This window comes from Heterocephalus glaber, unplaced genomic scaffold (assembly GCF_053883595.1).
Source record: "Heterocephalus glaber isolate CG9 unplaced genomic scaffold, H.glaber_assembly_v1.0 deba00001447, whole genome shotgun sequence".
In the NCBI taxonomy this organism is placed as follows: domain Eukaryota; kingdom Metazoa; phylum Chordata; class Mammalia; order Rodentia; family Bathyergidae; genus Heterocephalus; species Heterocephalus glaber.
In genome coordinates this window covers 3531499-3546898 of record NW_028258299.1, presented here as the reverse complement: position 1 = coordinate 3546898, position 15400 = coordinate 3531499, and the positions used below count along the sequence as shown (strand labels likewise).

At 57.6% G+C, this 15400-nt stretch overlaps 1 protein-coding gene across 7 annotated transcripts in view; it reads left to right on the top strand.

Annotated features, from left to right (window-relative positions):
• Nucleotides 1-15400, top strand: part of Acot7 (acyl-CoA thioesterase 7) — a 76166-nt gene that overhangs the window by 42307 nt on the left and 18459 nt on the right. For all 7 annotated transcript variants that reach the window (XM_021243650.2, XM_004863722.3, XM_004863723.3 and 4 more), the window contains one exon: nt 4817-4903. In XM_021243650.2, coding sequence (XP_021099309.1) covers nt 4817-4903 — 87 coding nt within the window. The remainder of the gene's footprint in view (nt 1-4816; nt 4904-15400) is intronic.

Below are 15400 nucleotides of genomic sequence, written 5' to 3'. Positions count from 1 at the left end.
TGCCCGAAGTGCCCGCAGCCCCAGCCCTGGCAGGGGAGGGCAGGGCAGCAGGCAGATGGGAGTGAGGACTCGGGCGCTGTGAGAAGGGGCTGTTGGCTGAGCCCAGTGTCCTCGGGCGAGAGGCTGGCTGGGTGCACGCTGCCCCAGGCTCTGGCCTGTGAGTGAGCCTCACTTGGGAGGGGCCTGCAGGTGTGACGGGGTCACCGACCTGAGCTTGGGGCTCTTGATGGTCACCCTGGGCCCCACATCACAGCTTGCTGGCCTGGCTCTGAGCAGCGGGAGCCTGGGGAGGGCAGACTTGCGGGCTTCTCCACACTGGCCGCCTGAGAAATGAAAATTACTCAGCGTTTCCAATTTGCTTAAATTCTTTTAAAATTCCTCAGGAGATTCTCTTCTACTTGCTGTCCTCTGTTTGATTTTAAATCTGACACATATTTTTCCGAATCCATTTTTCTTCAGCGATACAAATCAAGGCTGACATTCGGAATGTCAGAATTTCCTGGCAGATTTCTCTGTGCTTTACTTGTGCTTTTTCTGAGAGAGGCAGGGCTCAGCCCCTTCCAGTGGAGTTGCATGTCCGTTCTCAGTCTTCGAGAACGTGTGTGTTTCTGTCTCCACTCTCCTCCCATCGGATGTGCCCACCTGGGCCTGGCTGGACTTCATGGTGTGGCCACATCAGTGGGGAGCAGCTGCTTGGCACTGGAGTCTCCCAGGGGTGGGTAGACACTGCACCCCCTTCTGTGGGAGCCTCAGCCCCACCCCTGCCTGCGACTGAAGCCAGAACAGGACCTGCTGTTGTTGCCTAGCAACCTCCTGGGGGACCTGGGCTTGCAGGTGTCTTGGGAACCGGTAAGCTCTGGGAGAGCAGGCTTCCCCTGGTGACTCATCTGCTGAGAGAACAGTTGTCCGCAGCACTCAGATTCAAGGCTGAGGGCTGCCCACCTCCAGCCGGGAGGGGATCTGGCCATGAGACATCCGCCCTGGGACTGCAGTGACATCCACCTCCAAGCTGCCCCCAGGAGTCCCCAGCAGGGTCAAGTCTTCCGGGGCTTGGCCCTGGGTCTGAGGTGCCTCCCCAGTGTTTCTGGCCGCCCGCTAAGCCCGATCCTGGTGCCATCGGCACATTCCGGGCACATGTGTGGTACAGGGAGGGAGGACGGTCCAGCTGGACCCTTCGGGTTTAAATCCCAGCTCTGCTGCCCTTGTGAGCCCTGAGCTCCCTGTGCCTCAGTTTCCTTGATGGAAACAGATGAGGGGCCCCCTGAAGTCACCGTGCTGTGGAGACCCTGTGATGTACTGCGTGTGGAACAGTGAAAATAGCTCCTGTCACAGCCAGCTTTTCCTAGTCAGGAGTGGGTTTCCCCCAACGGTGGGGATTTGGAGGCTCAGGCTCCTTCAGTTTTTTTATTTTTATTTTTTGAGAGAGGGTCTCGCTATATAATTCAGGCCGGCCTTGCACTCATGGTGATCCTCCTTCCTCAGCCTCCCAAGTGCTGGGATTACAGGCCTGTGCTACCACACCCGGCTTCCTTCCGTCTTAAAGTTGGCTGAGTCATGGATGTGGAGCACATGGGTACAGAGGCTAAACCATGACAACTGCCATCTTTAACAGGTAGCCTTGAGGTCACCTGAGAGGGGCACACTGCCAGTGGCGCAGGCATCTGAGGTTTGGGTGTGTCAGGCCGAGAGGGGCCCTGCAGAGGAGGCTGGGAAACGCCGGCCAGCTTCCTGCAGAGGAGGGGAGGGACAAGCGTGGCCATCAGTTGGCTGGCCCTGTCTGGGCCTGCCTTCTGTCACCACATCCCTGTCAACTCGGGTACAGAGGCAAAGCTCGTGCCCCTGTCGGATGGGGACCCACACTGGGGAGAGGGAAGGCAGCGAGCTGCCCAGGAGCCCGTGGGCCACACTGCGCTGGATCCCTCGGGGTCTCGGGCGCAGGTCCTCAGACTGAGGCTCCTCAGTCCTGGGGAATTCAGTCTGTTTGCTTCCAGCCAGTTCTGTGAGACGGTGACCACACCCAGTATCCCTGGGAACAAAATTCTGAAGTGCTTCTGCTCTCTTCAGCCCCTTTCCTCATACCACAGCTCAGGAGGCCTCTGGTTGGGGTGACAACAGGCCCCACCTCACAGCCCGGGTGACTGTGAGTGCTGTCCCCTTCAGTGCTCTATGGAAAGGTCTTATTAGGGAGCGTCTCAGTTCTGGTACCTGTGTGGCACTGATGGCTGTCACAGAGCCTGGTCTTGGTGGCTCACACCTGTCCCTAGCCGAACCTTTCATGTGCTCGCTCTGTCCCCTCAGTTACAGAGCGTGTGAGCTCACAGGCGCAGTCCTGGAGTGAGCTGGGGACCTGCTCCCTTGTCCACAAGAAGCGCTGTGAACCGAGGGTCATTAAATGCGGCCCAACTCGCAGAGTTAGTTCTGGGAATTGGAAGTTCATTATGGCCAAGGGAGGGAGGCCATGAGAATCTTGCTGCAAGTTCTAAGAGCATTAAGCCATTTGTAGCTTCACCAGTGTTCTCAAACAGCCCAGGACAGTGCGGGCAGCCCTTTCACCAGGAAGCTGATTTTTGTGCACAGTTTTCAGTCAAGTTTGACTGTGCAGGGAGGGTCGTCATGATGCGAGGTACACACGCTGCCACCCAGCTGTACCCAAAGTTTGAAATTTAAAAAAACTGTCTTTTGGGCTGGGGATTTAGCTTACTGGTTTCGCCATCTGCTGCGCAAGCGCAAGGACCCGAGTTCGATCTCCGGTACCAACAAACCCCCAAAAAACTGTCTTTTGTCATTGTCCACATGCAGGGCTCTTAGCTAATAAAACAGGTCCTGAGACAAAGCCGAACCGCAGCTGTAGGCTTCCAGTCGTTTTCTAGGACAGTTTTTTTCCTGTCCTTTATGGGGAGCACTGAGCAAGCCAGGGTCGCGCAGGTAGCCTTGGTGTTGGACCGACTGCTTCTCAGGTTCAAGCCAAAGGGAGACGGTGCTGGGAGTCAGGGCTGTGGGCTGGGGTGATTCTCTACTGGTTGGTGGCACAGGAACTTTGTCAGCGCCTTAGTGGCTCCTGAACTGCACCCTTTGCCCCATCTCCCAGCCCTGACCAGCTGTGCCGTGACTCGCACATATACAGCTGCATCTCCCTTAGCTGCAGGGGCCAAGCAATCTTTCCACTACTGAGGAGAATTATGCTGGAGAGCCAGGGAGGCGGGAGGAGCCCCCTGGCCTCCTTGGGGTGTCACTTCTCTTCCCAGTCTGTCAAGGTGTGGAATCAGCGAGGCCCAGGACAGCCGTGGTTGCCCTAGGTCCTGGGAGGCCTCTGGAGTGGCATCAGGGGAGCGAGCACCTCTTCCCTTAGGACAAAGCCACGGTCACTCGGGCTCACTCCCCCAGAGCTGCTGCCTGACCTAGACGCTGTCCCTGGGAGTGGTCCAGCCAGGCAGGCAGGACTGAGGAGCAGCTGACGGTCACACGTGGTAGCCGGAAGTGAAGCTGGGTGGGAGCCATCAGAGACCGGATGATGGGAACTGAGATCTTTCCCAGGGCCAGAGCTGGGCTCTGCTTTCTGATGCACCCGAGTGCCGAGTAGTGCCCGAGTGTCTCTTCCTGTGTCAGAGGCTCCCCACCCCGTGCTCCCCTCTTGAGTTCAGAGCCAGAGCCTCAGTCACCCCAGACTGAGCTTCCACAGTGGGGGAGCCTGGGTTTGCAGGTAAATGCTTAAGGCCCGACTCTTCTCCATCCTCCTTTCCCTGCTTTGAGACAGCTTGAAGCAGCTGCGCTTTTGGAAACTATGTATGGAGTGTGTTTGGGAGCCTGGCTGCATTCCGAGGCCTCCACGCTGGGGCTGAGCCGGGAATTCACTGCCTTGCAGTGAATTCTCTTGAGGCAGCACAAGGCCCGGGTCAGGGTGTGGGCAGCTCGCTTCCTTCTGGCATCCTTCACTCATCTTCCTTCTGCCTCAAGATCTCTTCTTAGAAACACTCTAGGCATGTTGGAGTAGGCCCCAGCCTGAAAACTTTATTTTAAATTCATTACCTTTTTATTTATTTATTTTTTTGGTACTGGGTATCGAACTTGGGTCCTTGTACTTGCAAGGCAGGCGGCAGAACCACTGAGCTAAATCTCTGGCCCTTCCTCATTACCTTTTTAAAGACTCTGTCTCAGCGAGTGCAGCAGTGATGGCGACCTCTACAGACAGGGCTTCATTGCAGCTGTTTAAGTGCAGCTGCTTACAGATGTTCCAAACAGCAGCATGGCTAGGCCGACCTGTGCCGAGGGACCTGCTGCTCTGAGACAGCCAAGCCTAGGGGAAGGGCTGACCCAGCCGGCAGAGGGAGGAGCCTGGGCCCTCAGGGCTGTGCCTTCCTGGCCCTGGTGAGGGCAGGGGGAGCACAGTAAGTTAGAGGAGCATGGTTGGTGCTTTGGTGACAGTGGACGTGAGGTTAGGGGCGTGACTGGGCTGGAAGAAAGTCACACACAGCCGGGACCTGTAGCCTGGACCAGGAAGGCTCTTGCAGGTGCTGCTGTCCCCAGACTGCATTGGGATGCACACCCCGAGGCTGCGCAGTGTCGGAGGGCGTCCTCTCCGCTGGCACAGTCCGTCGGCTCTGTCTCCATGGGTGGCGGTTGGCTGCCTTCAGCAGATGTCCTTCCTTTTTTCTTTTCCAGTACCGGGGATCAAACTCGGGCCTTTGCGCTTACCAGGCAGGTGTGGCGCCACCGAGCTGCATCCCCGGCCCTGCAGATGCCACTCTTGCAGCCTGGGTGGCCCTGGGCCGCAGGACGGGTCCACCCCGCCACTCACCCCTCTCCTCTGCCGTTCCAGAGCCCAACACCGTGAGCTACAGCCAGTCGAGCCTGATCCACCTGGTGGGGCCCTCGGACTGCACCCTGCATGGCTTCGTGCATGGAGGTAAGGACAGGGTTGTGTTGGCCACCCCCGAGTGCCCCGGGAAGCTGGGCAGCCGCCTGGCCTAGTTTTAGCACTTGCGCTCGGTGAAGTGTGAATTTAGGCACCAAAGGTCACATGGAAGTTACGGAAACATGTTGGTGCTTGTTTTTAAAATTGGAACGATGGATTGAGAACCGAGTCCAGCAGGGGTGGGGGTCCCACGCGCCTGGGAACTCGGCACCGTGTCGTTGTGGCCCGGGGCTGGGCAAGCCTGGCTGGGCACCTGGCCAGAGTGGCTGCTCGGGCCTTTCTTGCCTTTCTTGCCTCGGTCTTTGCATTTTCTTTACTTCATTGTATTAATTTGTTCATTTTTGTTTTATACCCTTTTTCATTAGTGCCTATACTTTTAGTGTGTTTATTCTTTTTGAGGAAATGGAGATCCCGCCTTAAGCCACAGGCTGTGGAGTTCCTGGCCCAGGTTTCCCGCTGGGTGGAGACCTGCTCTGGGTTCCTCCAGGGACAGTTGTTACCTTAGTGTGGCATTGTTTGTGATGCGGGGCAAGTAGCATATGATAACTTCCTGGATATTGTCATTTTGGTGGAGGAAAAAAAGAATTTGAAAAAACAGAAGAAGAAATGAGGGAGAAAGGAAGTAGAGGAACAGCAGCAACTGTGAAGGTGCTGTTGGGTCCCAGAGCTTACACAGCTGTCCTGCGTGTCCCAAGCTGCTGTTCATCCTTCTCCAGGCACAGCAGGCATTTTTGCATAATGCATTCACTTGTGCTGTCATTTCATGGTGCCTGAAATACCAAGTTCTGTTCTCTTCTCTGCTTGGAGAACTCCTGTTCATCCTTCAGAACCCCAAAGAGCACAACTCTCTGCAGGTTTGCATTGCTGTTTCTACCAAGGATTCTTCAGGAGCAGGGACTGGCTTTCTGTTTGTTGTGGCCCGTGGGCACCATACTGAGTCAGAGAGGCACTTGGCAGATGCTCGTGAATGGGGCACAGAGTGCTTTTGGGCTGAAGGTTAATAGGCCCTTAGAGAGTTCCCCCAGTTTCAGAGGTATTTTAAAAGCTTGTTTCCTTTTTAAAAACGAATGTCCTTTATTTTTCCCTTTTTCCAGTTTCATGTGTGTTTTCATCTCTCCACTACATGCTGGCTGCAGTGTCCTAAATCTGATGGACTTCGGTCCTGTGGGGGTGGGGGGCAGTACTGTGGCAGGTGCTCTCCAGGCCACCAAGCCCCTGTCCCCGTCACCTGCGCCCCCCCCCCCCGCCACTAGTTCCAGCTGGGCTTCCATACCGGGAAGAGCCTATGGCTGGCCTTGGTGTCCCCCTCTGCTGAAGCTTGTGAGACACCGTGCTGCAGTGTTCGCCTGTTTTGTGTCCATGTTGGAAGTTTTCCACCGAGGGTGGAATTTCTCACGCAGCCTCCTTGGTGAACAGTGCACGTGTTAAGCCCGGGCCTCTTTCCCTGTGCTGAAAGGTGCCACCAAGAGGCTAGCAGTGCAGAGTCCTTGGAAAACCCGTTGATGGAGTCCGAGCCGCTTCCTTTGATACGGGCACTTTAAAGGCTTTTTGAGACAGTGTATCACTAAGTTGCCCAGGCTGGGCTCAAACTCAGAATCCTCCTGCCTTAGCCTCTAGAGTAGCTGGGTTACAGGCATCAACCATCATGCCCGCCCTCAGGCACTTTTAAAAATGTGTGTTGGAAGTTCGCTTTGTGTTTATGATAGTTAATACCTGCCGACATAGCAGTCCTGTGTGCACAACTTATAAAAATATGCTTACTCATTTTACCAGATCTAATCATCTCTCTGCCTGGAAACCCAGCAGGAGTAAGTGAATAAAATGAAGACTGTGCTGAGAACACCAGGAACTACAATTTCATTGTATTTTCCCATAGAATATGGTTGACAGAAAATGACATCTAAAATCATTTGAGTGAAAGTCTGACTAAGCTGTAATTCAACAGATGCCAATGGCACGGGGAGCAGAAATGGATCCTGTGGAGTGTGGTTTGGAGCAGCTCCCTGAGTCCCCAATGGCTGGGACCTTCACACATTGGCTGGCCGGGGTCTCGGTGGCAAGACTCGTGGGAGTGCATTGGAGAGGGAGGGACCATTCTGGTCGGGAAGCACAGGTAGATGCCAGTGATCACCCAGACCCGAGCTCAGCTCCCTCCCCAGGTCACGGACAGCACCTCCTCTTACTGATGTGGGCATAGGAGAGAGATAGACTGAGCTGAGAGCTGAGGACAGTCATCCTCACGTGTCAGCAAGGAGGCTGGCTGTGGCTCTTGTTCTAAAGCGAAGGGCATCTCTGCGGAGCATGTGCCTGGCTTCTGCTGTCCCCGTGTCCTGAGTGACTGGATCAGGGGGCCACTGTACTCATGCAGAGGATTCATCCACAGATGAGCTGGTAGCTGAATGTGCTGTTAGGAGGTGGGGCCTGGGTGGAGGGGGCCCTCTGGGGTGTGGCCTGGAGGAATATTCTTGTTCCTGGCTCCTCCTTTCTCTGTCTGCTTCCTGGCTACCACTGGATGAACAGCTTTCCTCTGCCAGACCCTCCCAGCATACTGTTTCTGCCTTGGAGCCAGCTAGCCACAGACTGAACCCTCTGAAACCTTGAGCCAAAATAATAAGTTACAGGTGTTGGGTATTTTGTCCCAACCACAGGGAAGTGACCAACACACCATCCAGAATGGCTGTGTGTGTGTTGGGGGGGGTTACTGGGGATTGAACCCAGGGAGCCCTTTTATGTTTTATTTCGAGACAGTCTTGCTGAGTAGTCCAGGTGGGCTGGAGCTTGTGATCCTCCTGCCTCAGCCTCTGGAGTGGCTGGGCCTGACAGGCATGTGCCAACCATACCTGGCTCAAAATGACTATCGACAAAACAGCTGAGCTCTGGTCCTCCTCCTCGCCCTCCCTCTTGGATTTGCTTCCTGCCACTGTGGCAGCTGCTCTGGCAGGTGGCTCCGTGTCCTGCAGAGCCTTCTGCTGTCCTTGGTGCCAAGTGTCTGGCTTCTGATGCTGTGCTGGCTGGGTGGAGCGCTGCGATCACGAAGGTGCTCACTCAGTGTGGCTCAGTTCCCACTGCCCTGAGCCCCTGTGAGTCTCCCCACATGCCTTGCACCCTATGAAATGCCCCTGCCCAGTGGTGTCTGTGCCAGCTTTCCCTGGTGAGTCCACCCTCTGCCCTCCTCCTCCAGACTGGACAGCTTGGGCCGCCCTGCTGCAGGCTGCTCTCCTGGGAGGACTTTGCACTCGCCCGGTCGGCTGCTGGACTCCGAGGTCCTCTGTTTTTCTGGGCTGGTTTGCTGGCTCACGTCCTCGGTAGCCTCTTAGCAAAGGTCACATATCAGCTGGGCCAGTGCTCAAGGGAAACGGGTGCTGCTGAAGTTGGGCGAAGTGGCGCTGATGTTCCCGGAGGAAAAGTGGGTAGCTTTGAGATGGTGTTACTTAAAAAGGAAACTTAAAAATACTGAAGTGTTGGAACTGGGAAAAGAATAACAAAGTCCTCCCACAGGAAGGAGGAGGAAGGAGGAGGAAGGACTCAGGCCGCGAGGCTGCCTTTGCACCTCTGTCTCGCAGCCCCAGGTCCCTGCCAGCCCCCAACCCCACTCTGTGCCCCCAGATTCAGATCCTCAGGATACAGAGCTGAGCAGCCTAAGCCGAGACCACTGTCCCGTCCTGTGCTGCCCCCCCATCTGTGTCCCCTCTGCAGACACACAGGCCTGGCACTTGGGGTGCAGAATGTGAGGGTGAGGCTCTCACTGAGCCCCCGTAACCGCAGTGATTCTGCCTCCACCGGAATCCTGCGGCCCCACAGAGCAGGCGCCCCGTCAGGGGAATAAGTGGACGCTCTGGGGAGTGCTCTTCCTGCTGGACATGTTCCTGTGCTGGTCTGCAGCACTGTGGGCAGAGGCGCCCCCAGCTGTCACAGCCCCTGGGTGTGGGGAAGTGCCCGCTGTGCGGGGCCCCACATTCCAGAAGAATGACAGGATAGTGTCTGTCCCGAAGGCTCTCGGCAGCCAGAGCCACCAGGGCTCCACCGTCCCACTGTGCTTGGCCTTTGCTGGCCAGCAGGTGCCCTGTCAGCCAGTGGCCCAAGGGACAGCAGCGGGGCCTTGCAGCATTGTGGCCTCCACCCGCTTCCAGTCCAGCGCCCTGTGCTTCATCCAGGCCTCCTCTCTGCCCGACCCCGAAGCTGCCTGCCTGTCGTGTGGCCTCTGAGTGGCCGGTCTGTGGTGGGTACGGTGCTCTCGTCCATTGCCCCTCCTCGGAGCCTCCCTAGCCACCCCTTTGCTCACTGATGTCCCTTCAGGGCCCCATCCTCCTCTCCGCCCTCCTTCCTCCCGGACCCACTTCCTCCTGCCACCCGCGGCCCAGCTTTTCCTGTAGGCGCTGGCAGCCTCCTTGGCGACTCTCGGATATAAGGTCAGACCCGGGGCTCCTTGGCCCTGCCCAGGCCCAGCCTCCCAGCCCCAGGGACAGTCTCTGTCTCTTCAGGTGCAGTGGGGGTCCTGTGGGGGTCCCTGCCTTGGCTGTGTCCCTCCCACCTGTCAGCAGGTCCTCTGAGTGCCACCATCACGACACGTCAATGTCAGCTCTCACCTCCAGTCGGCCCGGGCCATCGCTCTGGTCTCTCGCTGGTCACCCCTCCCCGCGTCTCAGTCTCCCCAACACTGCAGCTTGGGATCTGCAGGGAGAAACTCCCAGCCCCTGACTCGGCTGCCGCTGCCCTCCAAGCCCTCCTGGAGTTTGTCTCCCCAGCAGCCTCCCTGCTGCCTGGGTCACCCTCTGCCATCCAAGGTCGGCTCCTGCTGGCCGGTCACAGGAACACCTGCAGCTCCTCACCCGTGGGCTCTCTGACCCCCACTTTCTTTCTTCTGGCCTATGAAGAAAAGGAGCAAGGCCCGAGTTTCCGAGCACTTGGTGTGAACAGGCTGGCCCTCACCCTTGGCCCTGCTCTGGCTGACTTGTGCTCTGCTGCATACCCCTTAGAGCAGGGCTGTGGCCTGTGACAGTGCCCCTGAGAAGCATGCCAGCCCTTGGCTGCCTGTGCCTCCTGAGTGCCGAGTCCAGTGCCAGCCCAGCTCTCAGTGGGACAGGACACAGATGTCCTCAGATGCCCAGGAGGTGAGACGGTCCTGCAGCCACCCGGGTCCTGGGGCTGCGGCTACAGTTTTGCTGGCTTGGCTGGGAAGAGGCAAGCGAGGGTGCAGCCGGCTGAGACAGGCAGCAGGTGGCGCCTGGACAGGGGGCCCTGGCTGGTGGCCCAGGCAGAGACAGCAGGGAGGACGAGGCCTCCACTGAGTGCTCCCGTGCCCAGGACTCCCATGCACGGTGTTGCGCACCCCAGGGAATTGCCTGTCCTGGAAAACAGACCACAGCACGCATACGCCTCTGTCCCTGGTCGCCACTGCACAAGCCCTTGTTGGGCAGCGCCTGCTCCCGAGGAGTTTCCAGTCTGGGGGTCCAGAGGTGAGCTGGCCAGCACCCCAGCCTGGCATCGCTGTCCTTGTCATAGGGCAGAGGGTGAGAGCTGCTTGCTTTGGCTTCTCTCCCGAGGAGTCGACAGCGTTGGCACCTGGGGCTCCCAAGAGCAGCTTCCATCCGTCCAGGGGCTCCTGGGCTTCAAGTGTGACCCTGCCGAACCCTAGGCCCCGCACCCCTTGGCTGGATGTGGGGCTTGGCTCCCCTGGCCAATGGCCCTCTTGGCACCCACCCCAGGAGCTCCTTGTTTTTGGCAAGGGGGCGCCTGGCCAATGTGTCACCTGCAGGGCAGAGCATGTGCCTGAGATCCAGCCAGCCCTGTGGCATGAGCACATCCTGCCCTCAGTGCCCTGCGTCACAGCCTTTGCTCCCTCCTTGGCATCCTGTTCATTGGGGTGACCACGGCTAATGTCCTCTGACCACATCCCTCCTGTCCAGCAGGACCAACAGCTTATTCTGAAATGTTGGCCTCACGCCGCCCTGCGCAGCCTCCCAGGTGGCTGTTGGCGCCCCGCCCACACTGCTCTCAGCTTTGCTGTCCTGGACGCAGAGTGCAGGGCTCCACCTCCCAGTGCTCGGCGTGGGCTCTGCTTTCATTGCTGCCACCTCTCGCCGCCCCCCTAGGGCAGTGGGGAGTGAATGAGTCCACCTGCTTGTTGATACGTGGCTGTGGCCGCTGGTTGGGTGTATTTGCGACCTTCCCAAGCCCCAGTGCGGGGCGAATGGAAGGGAAGAAATACAACAGTGCCAGAAGCCCTTTGCCCCAGTTCCCGAGTCTGTGAGAAGCCAGCTGGCTGCTCCTGGGACTTGGCCAGAGTTCCCACTTCTGTCACTTTACTATCTTTAGACACTCATCACTCTTACTACTCTGTGCATTAATTGCAAAAATAATCCTTATTAATGGCATTCATTGAGGTTCCTCCGCCAGGAATTCCTCGGTCACAGTTGTGGGACACAGGGTGCTGGGACCTGGAGGCGTGGCCAGGCTGGTCTCCGGGCTGCTCACCTGGATCTGATAACGGCCCCTTGTCATGGCCCCTTGTCATTGCCAAGGGTGGGACGAGTGAAACAGGATGAAGTTACTATCGTTGGCTTATTATAGGGGACTCTGGCAGTTGGGATTAAATATAGAAACAGGGGCATCGCAGATCCCCGCCCACAGTGCAGGCGGTGTCGGCACCGGGCTCGGAGCTGTGGATGTGGCTGCGGCTTTGTAGGCAGCCCTGGGCCAGCCAGCCAGGGCTCAGGAAAGGAGAATGAAGCCTCTATTTTTAAGCTATTCAGCATGTTGCTGATGGTTTAAGAAACACAAAACAAAAACCTGTAAGCAGTTAAATGTTAAATTCAAAAATATCTTTGGTCTCCAGGGTTTTTATGTACGTGGCAGTGGCCAGGCGAGTCTGATATTTTTCCTTTCCCCTAATTCCTGAAACGAGTGCAGCCTCCAGGGACAGCAAATCCTGCAATTTTGTTGTCATCTTCAAGTTACAAATCCCGGGCTGCACTGTAATTTACCCGCATGATTTTTGTCAGTGTCGGCACAGATTGGGCCTGCACGGGGAGAAAGTGGCGGGCAAGGCTCTGGGCACCCGGAGCGAGGGATGGGGAGAGTTTGGCACCTGGAGCCTTTGCTGAGGGCAGGACGGTGGAGGCACGGGCAGGAAGGGCCGGTGCCTCCTCTGGGGAGACAGAGCCCGGCTGGGGGCCACTAGCAGGAGAGGCAGTTACCATCTTTTCAGGCTTTTCTGTTTTGACAAAATTTAACCTAGTTTAGGTCCCGAGCTGGTTGTGATGCATCGTGTGGGTCACGGAAGGGGGCATTTTGTGATGCCAGCCTTTACCAGCCCTTCACAGTGGGCCGGCATCTGCATCTGCATTCTTCCTTATCGCATTTCTGAAGCAAACTCGACCTCGTCCTTTTCCTCTTAGGGACAGGCAGGGAGCAGGCAGGTGTCACTTCAGTGACGTCAGCAGTAGGTCCAGGGCTGTTCCTCCCTGGGAAGAGGGCAGACAGGGCTTATACCCTGCACTCCATTGTAACCTCTACTGTTAGGAGGCCGCCCCTGCCGCCTGAGCAACCCCGAGTTGTGTGTGCGCGTGGGGCCCCAGAGGGCCGCAGCCGCCTGCTGTGGATGTGTGAAACGCAGGCTGGTCGGCCGAAGCCTCGGGCAGTGCCCTTGAGCGCTGTCTTCCTGGCACCTGCCTCGCTCCTCCCGCTTAGGCCTTAGCAGGGCCGGAGCCCGCCACTTTCTAAAGCCACACACTTGATTTTCGGACAGACCTGATCCTTTTTTCTCCAGAAAGTTTTTCTACCTAGTGAGCCCTAAAAGCTACCTGCTGTCACTGTCCCCGCCAGCCTGCTGTGGCCTCCCTGGAAGTACAGGCTAGGGACGCAGACTCACCCAGGTGAGGACCTCGGCTGGCTCGGCCGGGACACTTCCCTGTGCTGGTCTCCACTGCTCATATTAGTACCGTTTCCAGTGCCTGGACTCCAGTCCTGGTATGGAAATCAACATGGGCAGCGTGGGGCTCTGTGCGGCCCCCTGAGCTGGGCCTGGCACTTGCCCCTCCTAGGTCTTGGAGGTCCCTTTGCTCTGGGTCTCAAGCTTTCCCACTGGTGTCCCCACTCAGAAGGACACGCTGGCGATGGCTTTTGGGACAGTGCTGTCTCTGAATGTCACCATCCGAAACGAGGCAGAATAATTTTGAGCAGAGCCTTTAGCTGACATGCCGTCTAGCTGCCTGGCTTCAGGCGGCGTGGTTTGCGGAAGGCGCCTTGCTGTCCGCCGGGCTGGCTCCCAGGGCCCATTCGCGCACCGATTCATCCATTCAGCAGCTGTCTCCCGAGCGTCAGAGGCCAGGGACGGAGGTGCAGCCCAGTGTCCACACCGTACACGACACTGTGCCTTGGAGGTGTGTTTAGGGGACCCCTCAGAGGCTCTGAGGGCTCTGAGCTCATCCTGGTTGCTGTGAGCCTTGGATCTTGCAGTGTTTGGGGACAGCAGAGCCCTGTGCCACGCATGGCAGCAGGCACTTGGGATGGGTGGGCGATTTCACCCCCTTCCATTTCATTCTTCTGGGTCTGCTTGTCTTTGGTGAGACTAGGGTTGGATGCGGGGCCCTCTGCCCCTGAGCCACGTCCTCAGCCTTTTCCTCCTTTCATTGTGAGACAGGGTCTCGCTGTGTGGCCCGGGAGGGAACTGGCTCTCTTCTTTTTCTTTTTTCTTTTTTAACTGGTTCTGCTTTTCGAGGCATATGGATAAGGAGCTAATTGTAGGCGCCTTTTCAGTTCGCTTGACTCCACGCTCTTTCCCTTCTCGTTACCCCCTTTGTGACTAACCCCCCCAGGGAGATGACAGCCATCCTCCCTGCCTTTGCTGGCTCCTCCCCCTCACAGTGATTGCTCACCCTGTACCCCAGGATCCCGTCTGGGGTGGGAATCTCATCTTCGCAGGCCTGGGGAGGAGCAGGACACCTCAACCTGGAGCCCCGGGCAGGGCCGAGTCCCTGGCCCGAGTGTGTGGGTTGGGGTCTGCTGGGGCCCAGGCCCTTGGGACACTGCTGTGGTTCCCGGTGTCTGAGGTCCGGTGCCCCCAGCCCCGCCAGCCAGTTCCTGGAGCCCTGTCTCACTCATCCCCACTGTGCCGTGTGGATGCCACCCTGTATTCTAGACTCTGGATAGACGTCTCCTCAATGCTCATTGTCAGCCACGCCGGGCCCGGGCCTAGGGGGCTCCGGTCAGCAGCCTGGGGTTTGCTCATGGCATTAGGGACAGCCCTCGCTGCCCCAGCTCAAGTGAGGAGCCTTGTCCAGCTGTCGTCACCACTCAGTTTCTATGAGGAGAGCAACCTCAAGGACTCAACCTGTGGCCTATCCCCTTGCAAACCCGCTCCAGTAGCACCCACTCTGCAGCCACGGCCATGGCAGGAGGCCCCGCTCTGTGGCCCTGTGCCCCCTGGGGAGTGTGGGTGTGCTGTCCTGCCCAGCCTGTCCCCTGTCGTTCTTCTGGGCCGCCTCATTCCTCTTTCCTTTTCTGTTCACTCCCAAACCTCAGATCCCCACAAACCCCAAAGCAAGCTGGTACTGAGCTCAGCTGGTGTCCACCCCCTAAGCCCGTGTCCTGGTCCATCTGTTCTGGGTCCCTCTACCTCACAGAGAGGGCGCATCGCCTGCTCGCCAAGGCCGCCCAGCACGGCAGTGGGCCGGGCCCTCACGTTTCTCAGGCAGTATGGGAGCACGTGTGTGCGAGAGCAGGCATGGGCCCTTGTGCCGGGAGGAGCCGTGCTGGATCCCACAGCGCTGGCCTCACCTCTCTGCAGTGACTGCATGTGACGCACGCATGGCCCCTCACAGCTAAGCCTGTGTGGCTTGGGGCCCGTCCTGAATTCGAGACCTGGGCCTCCGAGCGACAGGCACCTGCTCTGTGAAGTTGGGCGGGCTGCCACCACCTCATCCCACCACACCGCTGTGTGGGACCTTCTTGGCTTCTGGGGGAAAAGCAGCGAAAAGAACACCATTTTATAAACCAAGAACTCTGAATCTTAAAAATAGTTTTTGTTATGGGAATGATCAGTCACAAAATTGGGGAGAAGAGGGTGGTGAGCCCCCAACATCCGAGCCCCAGCTTCAGTCACCGCTGACACCCTTGGCTCCAGCCGTTACTGCCCCACCTCTTACCCTGGGAGGGTTTCAAAGCCAACTGGCTGTCGTATCTAAGGACAGGTAGCTTGCTTTCTTTTTTCATTTGTCCAGGCTGGCCTTGAACTCATTATGTAGTCCAGGCTGGCTTTGGACTTGTGACGATTCTCCTGCCTCAGCCTCCTGAGTGCTGGGATTACAGACATGCTTCACCACGCCTGGCTCAAGATAGCTTTGTTCTCCAGGTCCACGATGGCATTGTCACAGCATCCCGGGTAGGTTTTGTAAGTCCTTAGTGTCAGCTGCTGGGTTTTCTGGGTTCCCCACTTGCTTAGACTGGATCTCAGTTGGAGTTGGGGTCCCACTGAGACCTGTGCTGTGT